Consider the following 20,245-nt stretch of genomic DNA (forward strand, 5'->3'; position numbering starts at 1 on the left):
CCGAGACATGGACTCATCACAAACATTTTGGGAGCTTTAAAACACTGAACTTGGCAAAGACCGAGGGAAAAGAAAGACTGCTTACGATCAGTTTGAAAGCAGACAGAGCGAGACTGTCGGGTTTGATAGGAAGTGGGCACATTCCACGATGATGCCCTTGGCTGATGCAGAGAACGTCATCTATTTAATTATTTAAGCAAACAGAGGATTAACAGGACACCATCAGGAAACTTTTCACAGACTCATCTGGCAATGATATTAATTAGAATGCAGCCAGGTCCCGAATATCCAAGATTCTGTCCAGGCATCGTAACTATATCAGGAAAAATAGTACCCCACTGGCGAACAGAGTGTGACCCCACTGGAATTTTCAGGGTCAGATTAAGTGAAGGCCCATTAACACATAGGCTCACCTGGGGCAGCACGTAGCACAGTTTTGAATCAGTCCTCTAATAGAACAAAGCCAATTAACAATATGGGTGACTTCTAGCTTCCAAAGTCATGGAGTAGAACATCTCTGTGGGTCCCACTTATACCACTTTATTGTGTCGTCTGTCAGTTGCTGGCGTCTGGTTTGTTCACCTGGACTCTTTTCTTTGGGGCTTTAGGATGTCGGGGGAGGTTTGGATGGAGGGGTGGCATGGTGGCACAGTGGTTAGCACTGCTGCCTCACAGTGCCAGGGATCCGGGTTCGATTCCCGGCTTGGGTCACTGTCTGTGTGGAGTCTGCACATTCTCCCACTGTCTGCGTGAGTTTCCTCCGGGTGCTCTGGTTTCCTCCCACAGTCCAAAGGTGTGCGGGTTAGGTGGATTGCCCATGCTAAATTGTCTCTCAGTGTCAAGGGGACTAGCTACGGTAAATTCATGGGTTTATGGGGATAGGGCTTGGGTGGGATTGTCGTCGGAGCAGATTTGATGGGCCGAATGGCCTCCTTCTGCACTGTAGGATTCTATGATTCTATGAGATGCGTGTGGGAGGCAGCCATGGAGGAAAATCTGGAACTGCAGACTTCCGCTGTGGAAAATCCCATTGCTGGTCCTAGGAGATGGAGATCCTGCCCTGTCCCATCCTCTTACTCAGCCTGCTCTGGATTGTTTCCAATCCACCACCTCAGCTACGCTGCTGGCCCCAAGGAAATTCTGTAACACCTGTCACTTCCGACTCTGCTGTAAGATCACACCTACTGCCCTGACCCCTCTCTGTCTGTGGGGTCACCACCTCCTGGAAGGTACGATTCAGGAAACGCATCCTCTCAGACACTCTGCCATCAATCCTGCTGACCCTCAACTCCAGAAATCTGGAGCTGGAGCAGCTGGGGCCATATCCGACACACACAAAGTGTCCTGAGGTTCCCACATGGCACGAGAATGACAATCAACAGATATCAGATGCCCATCCATAACTAAAAATACTCTCTGTTCCCAGTTAGATCCTGATTTAAATTGTACATTTTAATGAATACCTCTTGACCTGCAATGATCTGATGTACTTATAATTTACTTAAATTTTTCCTGATATCACATTTGATTTTTTTTAGAATTTAGTAGGTTGATGGTGAACCAACTGACTGTCTCACACCGCTCCCTGTCAGACTGTCTCACACTGCTCCCTGTCAGACTGTCTCACACCACTCCCTGTCAGACTGTCTCACACCGCTCCCTGTCAGACTGTCTCACCGCTCCCTGTCAGACTGTCTCACACCGCTCCCTGTCAGACTGTCTCACACCGCTCCCTGTCAGACTGTCTCACACCGCTCCCTGTCAGACTGTCTCACACCGCTCCCTGTCAGACTGTCTCACACCGCTCCCTATCAGACTGTCTCACCACTCCCTGTCAGACTGTCTCACACCGCTCCCTGTCAGACTGTCTCACACCACTCCCTGTCAGACTGTCTCACACCGCTCCCTATCAGACTGTCTCACCACTCCCTGTCAGACTGTGTCACACCGCTCCCTGTCAGACTGTCTCACAGCTCCCTGTCAGACAGTGTCACACGGCTCCCTGTCAGACAGTGTCACACCGCTCCCTGTCAGACTGTGTCACCGCTCCCTGTCAGACTGTCTCACACCGCTCCCTGTCAGACTGTCTCACCACTCCCTGTCAGACTGTGTCACACCACTCCCTGTCAGACTGTCTCACACCGCTCCCTGTCAGACTGTCTCACACCGCTCCCTGTCAGACTGTCTCACACCGCTCCCTGTCAGACTGTCTCACACCGCTCCCTGTCAGACTGTCTCACACCGCTCCCTGTTAGACTGTCTCACACCGCTCCCTGTCAGACTGTCTCACACCGCTCCCTGTCAGACTGTGTCACACCGCTCCCTGTCAGACTGTCTCACACCGCTCCCTGTCAGACTGTCTCACACCGCTCCCTGTCAGACTGTGTCACACCACTCCCTGTCAGACTGTCTCACACCGCTCCCTGTCAGACTGTCTCACACCGCTCCCTGTCAGACTGTCTCACACCGCTCCCTGTCAGACTGTCTCACCACTCCCTGTCAGACTGTGTCATACCACTCCCTGTCAGACTGTCTCACACCGCTCCCTGTCAGACTGTCTCACACCGCTCCCTGTCAGACTGTCTCACACCGCTCCCTGTCAGACTGTCTCACACCGCTCCCTGTCAGACTGTCTCACACCGCTCCCTGTCAGACTTCTCACACCACTCCCTGTCAGACTGTCTCACACCGCTCCCTGTCAGACTGTCTCACACCGCTCCCTGTCAGACTGTCTCACACCGCTCCCTGTCAGACTTCTCACACCACTCCCTGTCAGACTGTCTCACACCGCTCCCTGTCAGACTTCACACACCACTCCCTGTCAGACTGTCTCACACCGCTCCCTATCAGACTGTCTCACACCGCTCCCTGTCAGACTGTCTCACACCGCTCCCTGTCAGACTGTCTCACACCGCTCCCTGTCAGACTTCTCACACCACTCCCTGTCAGACTGTCTCACACCGCTCCCTGTCAGACTGTCTCACACCACTCCCTATCAGACTGTCTCACACCGCTCCCTGTCAGACTGTCTCACACCGCGCCCTGTCAGACTGTCTCACACCGCTCCCTGTCAGACTGTCTCACACCACTCCCTGTCAGACTGTCTCACACCGCTCCCTGTCAGACTGTCTCACACCGCTCCCTGTCAGACTGTCTCACACCGCGCCCTGTCAGACTGTCTCACACCGCTCCCTATCAGACTGTCTCACAGCTCCCTGTCAGACTGTCTCACACCGCTCCCTGTCAGACTGTCTCACACCGCGCCCTGTCAGACTGTCTCACACGGCTCCCTGTCAGACTGTCTCACACGGCTCCCTGTCAGACTGTCTCACACCGCTCCCTGTCAGACTGTCTCACACCACTCCCTGTCAGACTGTCTCACACCGCTCCCTGTCAGACTGTCTCACACCGCTCCCTGTCAGACTGTCTCACACCGCTCCCTATCAGACTGTCTCACCACTCCCTGTCAGACTGTGTCATACCACTTCCTGTCAGACTGTCTCACACCGCTCCCTGTCAGACTGTCTCACACCGCTCCCTGTCAGACTGTGTCACACCGCTCCCTGTCAGACTGTCTCACACCACTCCCTGTCAGACTGTCTCACACCGCTCCCTGTCAGACTGTCTCACACCGCTCCCTATCAGACTGTCTCACCACTCCCTGTCAGACTGTGTCATACCACTCCCTGTCAGACTGTCTCACACCGCTCCCTGTCAGACTGTCTCACACCGCTCCCTGTCAGACTGTCTCACACCGCTCCCTGTCAGACTGTCTCACACCGCTCCCTGTCAGACTGTCTCACACCGCTCCCTGTCAGACTGTCTCACACCGCTCCCTGTCAGACTGTCTCACACCGCTCCCTGTCAGACTGTCTCACACCGCTCCCTGTCAGACTGTCTCACACCGCTCCCTGTCAGACTTCTCACACCACTCCCTGTCAGACTGTCTCACACCGCTCCCTGTCAGACTGTCTCACACCGCTCCCTGTCAGACTGTCTCACACCGCTCCCTGTCAGACTTCTCACACTACTCCCTGTCAGACTGTCTCACACCGCTCCCTGTCAGACTTCTCACACCACTCCCTGTCAGACTGTCTCACACCGCTCCCTATCAGACTGTCTCACACCGCTCCCTGTCAGACTGTCTCACACCGCTCCCTGTCAGACTGTCTCACACCGCTCCCTGTCAGACTTCTCACACCACTCCCTGTCAGACTGTCTCACACCGCTCCCTGTCAGACTGTCTCACACCACTCCCTATCAGACTGTCTCACACCGCTCCCTGTCAGACTGTCTCACACCGCGCCCTGTCAGACTGTCTCACACCGCTCCCTGTCAGACTGTCTCACACCACTCCCTGTCAGACTGTCTCACACCGCTCCCTGTCAGACTGTCTCACACCGCTCCCTGTCAGACTGTCTCACACCGCGCCCTGTCAGACTGTCTCACACCGCTCCCTATCAGACTGTCTCACAGCTCCCTGTCAGACTGTCTCACACCGCTCCCTGTCAGACTGTCTCACACCGCGCCCTGTCAGACTGTCTCACACGGCTCCCTGTCAGACTGTCTCACACGGCTCCCTGTCAGACTGTCTCACACCGCTCCCTGTCAGACTGTCTCACACCACTCCCTGTCAGACTGTCTCACACCACTCCCTGTCAGACTGTCTCACACTGCTCCCTCTCGGTTTGGTTTTTGTATTTCCTTCTGCTCTTGTTCTTCTTCTGTTTGCTTTGACTTCTGCACAACATAGCGATTGTGATGATATAGTTTTGAGAATATGAGAACCTTAAGGAATCAATGTCTGGCACCCAAATTGCTCGTTATTTGCTGAAGAAATGTCCATGTTGCATTATATTGTGATCTACTCAACAATTTCAGATTTATCCTTGAATTTTTCTTTGCTTCACAAAATTACAATCTACACAACTAGTTGACCCCCACTGTGGTAATTTGAACCAGGCGAGTTTAGTGCAAAAAGGAATAATGTGCATTTATTAAATGAGCTTAATGTAGAAATCATCTGAAGGCACATTGCAAAAAGGGAAGAATGAATGGACGCTGAACACAGGTTAAGAGAATGGATCTAGAATATATTCAAAAGGATAGGTTGTGAGAAGGCCTTGAAAATGAGCAGTGGGACAAAGTGGATGGGGAGGAATTTGGGAAAGGCCAATGCATTTAGAATTTCTGCCACTAATAGTGATGCGGAGGGAGGGATGATGTTACGGGAGGAGAGACACACTGCAGGAGAAGGTTGCAGTTATGTGGGGCAAAGCCATGGAGGGATTTGTGGCTGCAGAGTAAACTGTGAAACCTGCTGCTTTTGAAGATGGAAGCAATGATGTGGAGATGCCGGTGTTGGACTGAGGTGGGCACAATAAGAAGTCTCACAACATCAGGTTCAAGTCTAACAGGTTTATTTGGTAGCACAACATTTCGGAATGTTGCTCCTTCTTCAGGTGAGTGAAGAGTTGTCTCTCACTCACAATTCTTCACTCACCTGAAGAAGGAGCGACACTTCGAAAGCTTGTGCTACCAAATAAACCTGTTGGACTTTAACTTAGTGTTGTGAGACTTCTTACTTTGAAGACGGATCCAGTGTATGTCAACAGAGTGGGTTGCAGTGATGGACAAAGTGCATGACAGGGTGTAGGGACATTGAACAGATCGTTGAGGTTGATTTCAGCCTGACTGAATAGCCAGGAAGGAAGATAGAATCAGCGGTAGGAGACCATTCTTTTGCCTTTGGGTAATTTCACCTTTCAAGTGGAGAAAAGCTTTGTGCCGACACAGCTTTCTCCCGGATTGGTGGTACAGAGTTCATTGGGGCAACAATGGAAAGTTACGTGTGAAATCTACCCTATGCTTACAGATACTGTTATATGCAGTACTCAAATAGCAAGTCTTTGAGTGATGTCTGCCTTGTGCTGTGAATGTTTTGAGTTGTTCGAGTGTTAGACATCTCTGTTATGCTTCAACATTTACAGATGTACAAAAGATGCCAAGTGTTTTTGAAGTGGTGTTTTATAATGAAACTGATGAGCGTCCAGGGATGATGATGTGGAGGTACCCGGAACCCCGTGTTCTCACTCTCGTTCGAATCAATCCAGTACCTTTCAACACAACTGAAGACCCAGACATCAGCACAGCGGATCTTGGAGATGTCCTTCAGGTCTGTTGGGACATGTTTTAATTCACAGTTCTGAAGAAGAGTCGTATTCGACTCGAAACTTTAACTCTGTTTCAATCTCCACAGCCAATGCCAAACTTGCTGAGTATTTCCAGCACTTTGTTTTATTTTAGTTTTCCAGCATCCTCTATATTTGGCTTTTATTTAAATTATACCGTTCGTTTTTCACTGACAAGTGAATTTTCTTAACGGGTTGCAATAATAGGTCTTGGGAGGTAGAAGTCCCTTCACTGAAATCCCTTCATTTACAATTCCAACAGCAGTACACAGAGTGTTATCAGTCAGCAGTCTACCTTTGGGAGTGCCAGAGGAACTGACACTCCCAGTTAAATACAACGAAAGGACTCCCTGAGTGGCCCATCAATTGACTCCTTAATCAGGGAGTTCATGTTCCAATAGACCAGCCTCAATGGCCTGATTGAAGTCATTACAGTTGCATCGACACAATCTTTAATTTACCACTAACAGGATCATTAAAATATGGTTTTATTTGCTTGCAAACATTTTACAAACACGAGTGTTGCTTGTGACACTTCATAAATCTCACTTACAAATTTGCTTGGCCCATTAGTTTGCTTGAAATTGGCCAACTCTGGCCCAGCTGGTAGCACGCTCACCACGGCATCACAAGATTCTGGGTTCAATTCCCACTCCAGGGATTGAATGCAAAAATCAAGGCTGATGCTCCAGAGCTGTATTGAGGGAGGGCTGCACTGTCAGAGGTGCCATCTTTCTGATAAGACCTTAAACCGAGGCGCCATCTGCCTGCTCAGAAAGACCTCGTCACACAGTTCTAAAGAGGAGCAGGGGAAAGTTCTCCCCAGTGTCCCGATCTATGTTTATCCCTCAATCAACATCTGGTCAGTATCACATTACCGACGTTTGTCGAAGTTTGTCAACAAGGGCTGCCATGGTAGCACAGTGGTTAGCACTGCTGCCTCACAGCGCCAGGGACCCGGGTTCAATTCCGGCCTCGGGTCACTGTGTGGAGTTTGCATGTTCTCCCGTAGCTGCATGGGTTTCCTCCGGGTGCTTCAGTTTCCTCCCACAGTCCAAAGATGTGCAGGTTAGGTGCATTGGCCATGCTAAATTGACCTTTAGTGTCCTGGGATGCGTAGGCGTAGGATTAGCGGGGTGAATATGTGAGGTTGCGGGGATAGGGCCTGGGTGGGATTGTTGTCGGTGCAGACGCGATGGACTGAATGGCCTCGTGCACTGTAGGGTTTCAATAATTCTATGATTCTCCATGTTAAATTGTCCCTTAGTGGTCCCTTAGTCCCCCTTAGTGTCAGGGGGATGAGCAGGGTAACTATGTGGGTTGAAGGATATAGGGCGTGAGTGGGATTGTTGTCGTTGCAGGCTCAATGGGCCGAATGGCCTCCTTCTGCACTGTAGGGATTCTATGATTCAGTTCTATGAAGTTTTCTGTGTGTAAGTTGGCCACCATGTTTCCTACACATGACTACACTTCGAAAGTCCTTCATGGGCCGTTAGGTGCATTGAGATATCCGGTGGTGATGAAAATTGCGATTTAAATGTGAGCTTTCCTTATCCCTTCTTTGCGAAAAAGGATCAATATAACCATTTGTCGTTTCATTTATTTTACAGTGTTTTCCCCGGGCTAAGAAGGTAAATGGGAGGATGCAGTTCACTTTGGTATAGATTTTGTGCTAGTCATTCCCACAGAAAGACTTTTTGTGGTTGATGGGGGCTGATAGGCCGGAGCCTGGATGTTAGCATTTTTTTTTGAAAGCAGATTTTTTTTTCACGTTTCCGTAGAAATTGAGTGCAAATTTCCCAGGGCTCTAAAATTACCATTTCCCAATACCAAAGGGAAAATAAATGTTGAGTTGAGTGCAGTGTTTATACACGCCTGCCTTTCCGGACAGGAAGAGAATTGTGATGCATTGCAGTATTCCACAATACTTGTGGGGCGACACAGGTGAACATGTTGCAGCTGTGCCTTCTTTCCAAAAATCAATACTGCAACTCTGGGCAAGGTTTTTTCCTGTGGAGCACGACTTCCTTGTTTCCCAAGAGTGGATTGCATTTACATTTTTTAAATCCTGAGTTCCTGCACCTCAGCCATGTGGATTCTTGTCCATTCCCACAAAATTGGTATTTGCATCTAGTCGGATAATTCAGTCAGGCAGTTGTATGAGGACCATTCAGAGCGTTCCCTCGTGTTTTGCTGAATCGTTGCAAACCTGTTCTGACCAACAAAATAATTGCATTGCTCTCTTAGAGTCATAGAGGTTTACAGCATGGGAACAGGCCCTTTGGCCCAACTCGTCCATGCCGCCCTTTTTTTTCACCACTAAGCTAGTCCCAATTGCCCGTGTTTGGCCCATATCCCTCTATACCCATCTTACCCATGTAACTGTCCAAATGCTTTTTAAAAGACAAAATTGTACCTGCCTCTACTACTCCTGGCAGCTTGTTCCAGACACTCACCACCCACTGTGTCAAAAAAGTGCCCCTCTGGACCTTTTTGTGCATCTCCCCTCTCATCTTAAACCTATGCCCTCTAGTTTTAGGCTCCCCTAACTTTGGGAAAAGATGTTGACTATCTAGCTGACCTATACCCCTCATTTTATGGACCTTTATAAGATCACCCCTAAGTCTCCTATACTCAAGGGAAAAGTCACTCCTGCGAAACATCTCCGCTTAAGTGTGCTACAGATTGAAAGGAGAAGGAATTTTTTTGTTTGACTTATTGGGGAAAGTTCAGGGAGACTGCAACTAATTTGGATGGCTCTGTATAAGAGCCAACATAGACACGAGGGGATGAAAGCCCTCCTCCTCCGCTCTGTGATGCTGCTTCTCCAAACCAAGTTATGTTTGCTCCTAAATTGTCTACACTGTAAAAGGGAGCATGAGAAATACTTTGAAATGCCCTTGAAGTAAAGGCTATAGAAATCAAAAGAAGAATCTGATGGCTGATGCAATTGCTTGCAGGTTGTTGGCAACATCATTCTCTGGCCGTGAAATGAGTTTTACAAACAAAGACATGTTCTGAAAGTGAGGAAAATGGGGAAGTTTGGGTTCTGTTGGGGGCTGAAACAGTTTTAGTGACTTCCTCTTGTTTTGAGGGATAGATAGGGAAGAAATGGGCTGAGATAAAGTTTTAAAGTTTATTTATTATTGTCACAAGTAATATTGTCACATTAATACTGCAATTAAGTTACTGTGAAAATCCCCTAGGCGTCACTGCGTTTCTGAATGGAAGGCTGTGACAAGTGGCATTCCTCAGGGATCAGTGCTGGGACCTTTGCTGTTTGTAATATATTTAAAGGATTTGGACGAAAATGTAACTGGTTTGATTCGTAAGTTTGCGGACGACACAAAGGTTGGTGGATTTGCGGGTTTGAGGACCATCAGTGGATACAGCAGGATATAGATCGGTTGGAGACTTGGGCGGAGAGATGGCAGATGGAGTTTAATCTGGACAAATGCGAGGTTAAGCATTTTGGAAGGTCTAATAAAGATAGGAAATGGCAGAACCCTTAAGAGTATTGATAGGCAAAGGGATCTGGGTGTACGGGTACACAGGTCGCTGAAAGTGGCAACGCAGGTGGAGAAGGTAGTCAAGAAGGCATACGGCATGCTTGCCTTCATCGGCCGTGGCATTGAGTTTAAAAATTGGCAAGCCATGTTGCAGCTTTATAGAACCTTAGTTAGGCCACACTTGGAATATAGTGTTCAATTCTGGTTGCCACACTACCAGAAGGATGTGGAGGCTTTGGAGAGGGTACAGAAAAGATTTACAGGATGTTGTCTGGTATGGAGGGCATTAGCTATGAGGAGAGGTTGGAGAAACTTGGTTTGTTCTCACTGGAAAAACGGAGATTGAGGGGCAACCTGATAGAGGTCCACAAGATTATGAGGGGCATGGACAGAGTGGATAGTCAGAAGCTTTTTCCCAGGGTGGAAGAGTCAATTACTAGGGGGCATAAGTTTAAGGTGTGAGGGGCAAGATTTAAAGGAGATGTATAAGACAAGTTTTTTACATAGAGGGTGGTGGGTGTCTGGAACTCGCAGCCGGGGGAGATAGTAGAAGCAGATCAGTGATTTTTGAGGGGCATCTGGACAAATCCGTGAATAGGATGGGAATAGAGGGATATGGTCCCCGGAAGGGTAGGTGGTTTTAGTTAAGTCGGGCAGCATGGTCGGTGCAGGCTTGGAGGGCCGAAGGGCCTGTTCCTGTGCTGTAATTTTCTTTGTTTTTCTTTGTTCTTTGTCACACCTCGGCACCTGTTCGGGTACACTGAGGGAGAATTTTGCATGGCCAATGCACCTAACCAGCACATCTTTTGGACTGCGGGAGGAAACAGGAGCATCCGGAGGAAAGCCACGCAGACACGGGGAGAACGTGCAGACTCCACACAGGCAGTGACCCAGGCCGGGAATTGAACCCGGGCCCCTGGTGCTGTGAGACAGCAGTGCTAACCACTGTGCACCTCTATGGGAAGTTGTTTTACATTGATAGCAACAACACCTTGCATTTATACAGCGTCTTTAATGGAGTAATATGCCTCAAGTGTTTCAGAAGAGCGTTATCAAACACCAACCACATGAGGAGATATTGAGACACGTGGCCAAAAGCTTCAGAAAAGATATTGGGTGGGATACTCCCAAAAAAAATGTCGAATTTGTATAAAAACTGGAGTAAATCCCGCTGGTGTTTTCAGCGGGATTTTCAAAATGAATCTCCCACAATCTCTGTACTGCAGAGTGCACTGGCGTGAATCACGCAAAACATGTGTGGCCGAGGCCTCTTCCTGCTGGAGAGGCCGGTAGAACAGCGCTGAGCGGGCCACTGCGCATGCGCTGCTCTGTCAGAGCGAAGATCGGCGCATGCGCAGTTGCCCCTCACTGCCGGCCTCCCGATTGCTGGCCTGCCCTGCAACCCCGCATCACTGCCCCACCGATCCCCCCGCAGCCTGATCGCTGCCCAGACCCCCCCCCCCCCTCCCCCCCACCGTAGACGTGTCCAGGTCTGCCTTGACTCTCCCGGCCCACCTCAATCTCCTCCCCCACCTCAACAGCAGTCCCGATTCCCCCCCCCCCCCCCCCCCAACCCCGATGGCCAGTCCTGATTGCTGGCCTCTGTCACCGCCGAATCCGGAGTGGCAGCGGATCTCTCTCTCTCCCCCCCCCCCCCCCCCCCGCCTTGAGGTCCTGCACCACATTAGGCACCACACCCCATTAGACTCCGCTGTCTTGGCAGTGCCCGATACCTGATGCCCCAGGGCAGTGCCAAGGTGCCCCCCCTGGGCATTGCCAGCTTGCCCCTTTGACAGTGCCAGGAGCCTCAATGCCCCCCCCTTCACTCCAGAGGGTTTGGGCCGCCAGCTTCCCGTTAGAGTGAAATACTCTTGGCGGGGTGGGTCTCCAGCAGGCCTCGAGACTTCAGTCCTGGACCTGCTAATTAGATGCAAATTCAAATTTAAATACATTATACAGTGCCGCACCAATTTGACACCGCCGGAAATCCGGTGCTGGGAGACGCTTTCGGGGCGGAAACACATGCGCAAACCCCGTGAACCGGCCGATGTGAGAATCTCCTGGCCCACTGCACAAAAAAATTAGTGCAGCAAGATGGGAAAATCACCTCCATTGACTGGGATTCACTTGTGTTCATATAAATAGGAACAGTTCTGATTCCACCTTTTTGTTGCAGTTCCCCTTTCAGTTGTTCATTTGACCCTTTGTTAATTTGCTCCCTTTATTTGCTCATTTGTTTTAATCGAGGTCGCACAAATGGAAACGGACTGAAACTGTGGTCATTGGGTTAGGAGCTTCATATTTGTAATACGGGCCTCCGTAAACGAAGGTTTGTAAGTGTGTACTAGTTAGGCTCCAGTTCTGTCCTCACCCACCTGACCCTCCGGAGCAAAATAATCTAGGAATTTGGAAACAAGGATAGGAACTTTAAAATCAAGGCTTCGCCTTGTCGGGAGCCAGTGTAGGTCAGTGAGCACAGGGGTAACACATGACAGGCCAGGGATGTGGGCAACAGAGTTTGGGGTAAGCTGAAGTCTAGAAGATGGGAGGCTGATCGGGAGATCTTTAGAACAGTCATAGAAACCCTACAGTGCAGAAGGAGGCCATTCGGCCCATCGAGTCTGCAGCGACCACAATCCCACCCAGGCCCTACCCCCACATATTTTATCCACTAATCCCTCTAACCTACACATCCCAGGACTCTAAGGAGCAATTTTTTTTTTTTAACCTGGCCAATCAACCTAACCCGCACATCTTTGGACTGTGGGAGGAAACCGGAGCACCCGGAGGAAACCCACGCAGACACGAGGAGAATGTGCAAACTCCACACAGACAGTGACCCGAGCCGGGAATCGAACCCGGGACCCTGGAGCTGTGAAGCAGCAGTGCTAACCACTGTGCTACCGTGCCGCCCTAATGTGCTACCGTGCCGCCAGTCACGTCTAATGTTAACAAAGGCATTGATGAGGGATTCAGCAGCAGATGAGCTGAGGTAGGGATGGAGTTGGGCAATGTTACGGAGTAAGTAGGCAGTCCTAGCGAGCGTGCAGAAATGTGGTCAGAAACTCATCTGAGATGTACTTCGATTTAACTCACTGAAACCTTCAGTTCAGAGACATTTCAGTGCAATATTGGGTGGCACGGTAGCACAGTGGTTAACACTGCTGCCTCACAGCGCCAGGGATCCAGGTTCGATTCCTAGTTTGAGTGACTGTGTGGAGTCTGTACGTTCTCCCCATGTCTGCATGGGTTTCCTCCAGGTGCTCCGGTTTCCTCCCACAGTCCAAAAGACGTGCTGGTTCGGTGCATTGGCCATGTTGAATTCTCCCTCAGTGAACCCGAACGGGCGCCGGAGTGTGGCGACGAGGGGATTTTCACAGTAACTTCATTGCAGTGTTAATGTAAGCCTACTTGTGACACTAATAAATAAAATAAATAAATAGAAACTCATCTGAGATGTATTTAGAATTAAGTCACTGAAACCTCCAGTTCAGACAGATTTCAGTGTGCAGTTTCAGGAGCAGCTTTAAGTGTCAGTCAAAGCTCACTTGGTAGCACATGTGTCTCTGACTCAAAAGATTGTGGGAGCAAGTCCCACTTCAGAGATTGAGTACTGCACCTTTGCAAATGCCACCGTATGTGTTGCCAGTCCAAAGCCTTGGGGTGCAATCACTCTCTGAGGTGACGTAAAAGAACCATGGTTCTGTATCAAAGAAGAACAAGTTAGTTCTCCATAGTGCCTTTTGCAAATATTTACCCTTCAATTAACATCAAAAAGATGAGATTATCAGGCCACTTCTGTTCTTCAGAGCTTGCTGTGAGCAAATTGAGAGCCGTACTTCCTACATTACTGTGACCACACATCAAAATGCTTCATTTGTGATGTCCTGAAGTTGTGAAAGACGCTACATAAATACAAGTTTTTATTTTGTTGTTGCAGCATATCTGCTGGGATGATTTTTTGCCGCAATATGGCACTTTTGAAAGCTGAGCAACTTGTCTCAATTTACAGGAATTTCTCTCATGCAACTGGAGGAAGCTTTGTTTAGTTGCATGTAGCCCAATGAAACCTTTAAATCAATCTTTTAGCTCATGGCTGGCTGTCAGCCCTGGAGAAATAACGGTCTCCGTGGTCTGACTAGTTTCTCGTGTTTTTAGATCAAACACTGCTGTGTTGAATCAGACACTAATATTGGAGCCATAAATCTGCTGCGGTGTCAGGACAAGTTTTATTGCTGTAACGCTAAGCCCACAGAACTGAAATATACATTCAAAATACAGTTTGATATAAATCTTAAACGCTTGGAGAGTCATTTTCCATTTTGGAATTGGTGGAAATCTGGACGATGTTCCATCAAATGCCCGTTATACACCCAGCACAATTTTCACTGGACGGGGAATACCAGTATGTTGGGAGGGGTGCAAACTGAGGGGGCACAAAATAGATGGAGTGTAGCATGCAGGATTGTAATGAGCAGACATATATATATATATATAGATATAGCAGGCAGGGTGTATAACAGAGGATGTATGTCGTGGGAGGCAAGCGCAGCAGATGGGGTGCATAGCGAAGGTGATATGCAGCGGACACTAACGGGTGGGACTAAAGTGGGGCATGTTATAGGAGTGTGTAACGGAGGGGTGCCAAAAGTAACTAATCAGATATTGAATGTTTTACATCATTTTGTCTTCTTTCTCTCTCTGATGCAACCTAATCAGTCTGTCAGAATTACGTAGGGCTGGATTCAATGGGGTATGCAGACCCCGCCCCCTACCTAAACGTCAGGTGGTGGGAGCATGCCCAAATGAAGAGAACTGCATGGCAGCCATTGAGGAGCCATTAAAATGGCTGTTAATATGCTGAATGCAGAATTTCTGCCCCTCAGAGATAGCAAGTCCCGCCTCAGAAAACAGTTGGCCAATCAGAAACAGCGGTACGGTACTTTGGGCCAGGATGAGGTGTGAGGTGCTGGATTGGAATTGGAGAGTGTTTGGGGGGAATGGGAGGTTTGAGAGGCCATGGTGGGAGGGGGGGAACATCTGGAGGTTGGCACCCTTTGGGCCCAGAAGGAGATTATTTCCATCCACCCAGCCCACGCAGGAAAACCTGCCAAGCTGGGCACTTGGCATGGGGCTCTCCTGATGCCAGCTAAATCCTGGTGGTGGTGCGATGAGGCCTTGAAGTGGGCATTTATTGGTGAAAGACCACTGATGCCCCTCCTGGCCAAGATTGCAGTGGGGGCAGGCAGTTAAGTTGGATTACCTACTCAATTTAACATGGCCCCCACCACTGTCCACTGGGGTGAGGCAGGGTAGGAAGTGGGAGCCATAGAATTCACTGCAGAAAAACAGGCCATTCAGTCCAAACCATTTTCTGCTGGTATTTATGCTAAGCACTTTTATACTCCCACCTGGCTTCATCTCAGCCTGTCAACGTACAGTTTTAATCCTCTCAAATGCTTATTTGATCAGAGTGATGCTTTCTATAAATTAACCTTTATATATAAATTCTTCTTGCCCTGTTTTCGTCTTCATCCTGACTTCAATTTTGGAAGTTGGGATCATTTCCAAGGAAGGAATAGATTTCTTAATGTTTCTTCTCAGTCAATGATGCTCAAAGTCTGTATCTTGTGATCTTTGTTGATTGACGTGGTCACATCATTGGCAAACCTCGTTCCATCACCTCACATGCCAACTAATGAAAACCCACAAATTGGTTGAAAGCATCTGTGCTGCACCTTGATCACCACTTGGTGACCTGTTCAACCAATCTACTGCCCACCTTTCATCACGGTGCCCCAGATACAGCAACCCTTCCTGAACAAAATCTCCCAGCAGACACCCTCTGGATCAAGGAGTGAGAAACATGGGAAGTCACAAACTAGTTCCTTGTGACAAACCCCATTTGTCAAATGGCAGGCTCTGAATTGCCACGGCGGCAGTGGTCCTTGTTGAACAGGTTCAGGAGACAGGCCAGGGCCACTGTACAGCCAACCACCACCTCTGGGGTCTCAGTACAAACCCCTCATGCACTTGTGGCATGACACAAACAATGTGGCACATTGCCATGGAGAGTCCCCGCCACCGACTAAGGGGTGGACAAATCATCTTAAACTCAGCAAATGAGGAGGCTATCGCTTGGCTTCAGGGATTTGCATCGCTAAATAAATAAATAATTATTGGCCAAGCTATTCCGCCTTGTTCAAGTGAATGTATTACAGCTGAACTCTTCCACCATCTCCAAGGGTCAATCTCACACAGGCAGCAGACCTGGTTGCAACCCAGAGTAGGTCCATTTTTGTAAAGTTTAATTCTTTGATGATCAATTACTCTCCATTTCAAACAGGTACCATGCAACCTGCAGTATTGGGATGAGCTACAGCAAGTATTCATGGATTATCGGGAATTTAGCCTGTCTGAGAGCAAAGCATGTGAACTGCAGCTCCCGAGTGTTACCTTGACTAATGACCAGAAGGAGCTCATTGCGTCTGATCTGTGGCGAATTGTTCTCAATAGTAATCAAGAAGTTACAGAAGAACAGAGGTGAGCCAAGACTCTTATGACGGTTGCCTATGGGATGGGGTGTGAGCAGCGGGGAATGTCTTGTTAGTGAAGTGATGTGCAAAAACACTCTTCTTGCAATTTTGGAGCCGAAATGGAAGTCTTTTAAGAGACTTCTGGATGAGTACATGGGATTTAATGGGATTGAGGGCTATAGATAGGCCTAGAGGTGGGGATGTGATCGGCGCAACTTGTGGGCCGAAGGGCCTGTTTGTGCTGTGGCTTTCTATGTTCTATGTTCTATGTTCTATAATTCTTTTTTTAATTATGCGAAATTGATGTGGATAAATAACTTGCGTTGAGTTTATTTTAGAAAATGCTGCAATAGATTTTTAATGAAACCAGGGTTTTGTGTCCTTGGACTTGAGTTGACATCCAAGGCCAGATTATTAATGGGATGAAAACTTGGTGTTGGACAGTTATGATGCAAAATTAATCTGAACTCGCACCAAGTTCACCCATCGCTCCTGTTCTTGCCAACATAGATTGGCTCCAGATCCTACAGTGCCTCAAATTAAAATGTTCATTCTTGTGTTCAAATCTCTCAATGCTTTTGCCTCTAACATTGTTACGTCCTCCATCCCTACAAATATTCAAGATCTCAGTGCATCTTCCTTTGTTTTTTTTCTTAATTCGTGGGACATGGGCGTCGCTGGCTGGCCAGCATTCATTGCCCACCCCTAGTTGCCCGAGGGCAGTTGAGAGTCAACCACATTGCTGTGGTTCTGGAGTCACATGTGTGCCAGACCAGTTAAGAACGGTAGGTTTCCTTCCCTAAAGGACATCAGTGAACCAGATGGGTTTTTCCGGCAATCAACAATGGTTTCATGGTCATCAGATTTGTAATTCCAGATTTTTTAAAAATTGAATTCAAATACCACCATCTGCCGTGGCAGGATTCGAACCTTGGTCCCCAGAACATTAGCTGAGTTTCTGGATTAATAGTCAAGCTATAATACCACTAGGCCATCACCTCTCCATTGGTGGCTGCCCCTTCAGCTGCTAGGGCACTAAGCTTTGTCCTGACATCTCAATATAAGGCTTGGAGTTGAATATTGTCTGCTAACAGTCCTGTGAAGCACCTTGGGTTTTACTTTGATAAAAATGGGTTCAAATCTCACCATGGCAGCTGGTGAAATTTAAATTCAATTAATAAATCTGGAATATAAAGCTATTCTTGGTAATGGTGACCATAGAACCATAGAACCATAGAAAATTACAGCTCAGAAACAGGCCTTTTGGCCCTTCTTGTCTGTGCCGAACCATTTTTTGCCTAGTCCCACTGACCTGCACTTGGACCATATCCCTCCACACCCCTCTCATCCATGAACCCGTCCAAGTTTTCCTTAAATGTTAAAAGTGACCCCGCATTTACCACTTTATCCGGCAGCTCATTCCACACTCCCACCACTCTCTGCGTGAAGAAGCCCCCCCTAATATTCCCTTTAAACTTTTCTCCTTTCATCCTTAACCCATGCCCTCTGGTTTTTTTCTCCCCTAGCCTCAGCGGAAAAAGCCTGCTTGCATTCACTCTATCTATACCCATCAAAATCTTATACACCTCTATCAAATCTCCCCTCAATCTTCTACGCTCCAGGGAATAAAGTCCCAACCTATTCAATCTCTCTCTGTAACTCAGCTTCTCAAGTCCCGGCAACATCCTTGTGAACCTTCTCTGCACTCTTTCAACCTTATTTACATCCTTCCTGTAACTAGGTGACCAAAACTGTACACAATACTCCAAATTCGGCCTCACCAATTCCTTATATAACCTTACCATAACACTCCAACTTTTATACTCGATACTCCGATTTATAAAGGCCAATGTACCAAAGGCACTCTTTACGACCCTATCCACCTGTGACGTCACTTTTAGGGAATTCTGTACCTGTATTCCCAGATCCCTCTGTTCAACTGCACTCTTCAGAGTCTTACCATTACCCTGTACGTTCTACTTTGGTTTGTCTTTCCAATATGCAATATCTCACACTTGTCTGCGTTAAATTCCATTTGCCATTTTTCAGCCCATTTTTCTAGTGATGCGCTATCAATAAGGCGAAAGACTACCGATATGCCAATATAAGTGTAGGCTTTTATTCACAACAGAATCAGGAGCAGATCCCAACAATTAACAGACCTGGACTGAACAAGGGGGAGGAGACAGCCACCTTTATACTAGGTGCTGAGGGGAGGAACCAAACTGGAAGGGGATGTGTCCAGGTATGACAAACACACACAACGGTGGTCCATATAGGACAAAGGCACAACTGAGGTCCACCACATTCACCCCTTCCTTTTAAAAAACAACACGGGGGTGAAGCGGAAACAATATCACAAGTCCAGACGAACCGGTGGCTTGATCCGTCGTCGCGATCGTCGTAGTGCAGGTCGCAGAGTCGACCGAGCCGGGAGCGATGTCGGCCCAGGCTCCGTACAGTGAGCGTCGAGAGAAGGCGCTGGGTGGTGTGAAGCGGACCGATCCGTCGTCCCGTCCAGTCGTCGGGTACTGCGTGGCGACGGCTCCGGCGACTCAAGCGAGCTGTACATAGGGGCGAGAGGAATGAGCAGTGGCCCTGGTGGCGTATGGGGAACAGTGGGAACCGGAGCTGGGGGGTGGGGGGCTGCAACAGGCTCTGGGCACACTACATTGGGGACAGGAACTGAGGGAGGAAGAGGCGTAGCAGTCTCCGAATGGACGACACCAGGGACCGTGGGGCGGAAGGACGTGGTGACCTCCGGGGCACCCGCGGGTGCCAAGTCACGGACAGAAACCGTGTCCTCCCGCCCATCAGGGTACGCTACATAAGCATATTGGGGATTAGCATGGAGCAATTGGACCTCCTCGACCAAGGGATCTGCCTTATGGGTCCGGACATGCTTCCGAAGCAGGACGGGTCCCGGGGACATCAGCCAATCCGGGAGCGAAGTACCCGAGGAGGACTTCCTGGGAAATGAAAACATCCGCTCGTGAGGGGTCGTATTGGTCGCTGTGCACAAGAGTGACCTAATGGAATGTAATGCGTCCGGAAGGACGTCTTGCCAACGGCTGACTGGAAGGCCCCTAGACCGTAACGCTAATAGAACGGCCTTCCAGACGGTTGCGTTCTCCCGCTCTACTTGACCATTGCCCCTGGGGTTATAGCTAGTGGTGCGGCTGGAGGCAACGCCTTTGGCGAGCAGGTACTGCCTCAGCTCGTCACTCATGAAAGAGGACCCACGGTCGCTATGAATATAGGCTGGGAAGCCGAACAGGGTGAAGAGCTTGTTCAGGGTCCGAATCACTGTAGCCGTGGTCATGTCCGAGCAGGGGAAGGCAAAAGGGAAACGTGAGTATTCGTCAATGATATTCAGGAAATAAACATTGCGGTTAGAGGAGGGGAGGGGGCCTTTAAAATCTACGCTAAGGCGCTCGAACGCGCGAGTGGCCTTTACAAGGTGCGCCCTACCTGGCCGGTAGAACTGCGGTTTGCACTCAGCGCAGACCCTGCATTGCCTGGTAATCGTCCGGACTTCCTCAAGGGAGAAGGGCAGGTTACGGGACTTGACAAAATGGAAAAATCTGGTGACACCCGGGTGACAGAGGTCGTTATGGAGGGACTGTAGCTGGTCTAGTTGGGCACTGGCACATGATCCACGGGACAGGGCGTCTGGGGGCTCATTGAGCTTCCCAGGCCGGTACATGATGTCATATCTGTAGGTGGAGAGCTCAATCCTCCACCGCAAGATCTTGTCATTCTTAATCTTGCCCTTTTGCCTGGTGTTAAACAGGAAGGCAACTGACCGCTGGTCCGTAATTAAGGTGAATCGTTGGCCCGCGAGATAATGGCGCCAGTGCCGGACGGCTTCCACGATGGCCTGGGCCTCCTTCTCGACCGAGGAGTGTCGAATCTCAGGGCCTTGTAAGGTCCGGGAAAAGAAGGCCACCGGACGGCCCCTCTGGTTAAGGGTGGCAGCTAGGGCAAAGTCAGACGCATCACTTTCCAC

The 20,245-nt window shown here is 49.0% G+C and overlaps 1 protein-coding gene across 6 annotated transcripts in view; it reads left to right on the plus strand.

The window, feature by feature from the left end:
• The window catches only part of vps13b (vacuolar protein sorting 13 homolog B), a 993,302-nt gene that overhangs the window by 848,089 nt on the left and 124,968 nt on the right, over nucleotides 1–20,245 (plus strand). For all 6 annotated transcript variants that reach the window (XM_078215655.1, XM_078215652.1, XM_078215654.1 and 3 more), the window contains 2 exons: nucleotides 5,991–6,175; nucleotides 16,047–16,243. In XM_078215655.1, coding sequence (XP_078071781.1) covers nucleotides 5,991–6,175; nucleotides 16,047–16,243 — 382 coding nt within the window. The remainder of the gene's footprint in view (nucleotides 1–5,990; nucleotides 6,176–16,046; nucleotides 16,244–20,245) is intronic.

This window comes from Mustelus asterias, chromosome 7, assembly GCF_964213995.1.
Source record: "Mustelus asterias chromosome 7, sMusAst1.hap1.1, whole genome shotgun sequence".
Taxonomy (NCBI): Eukaryota; Metazoa; Chordata; class Chondrichthyes; order Carcharhiniformes; family Triakidae; genus Mustelus; species Mustelus asterias.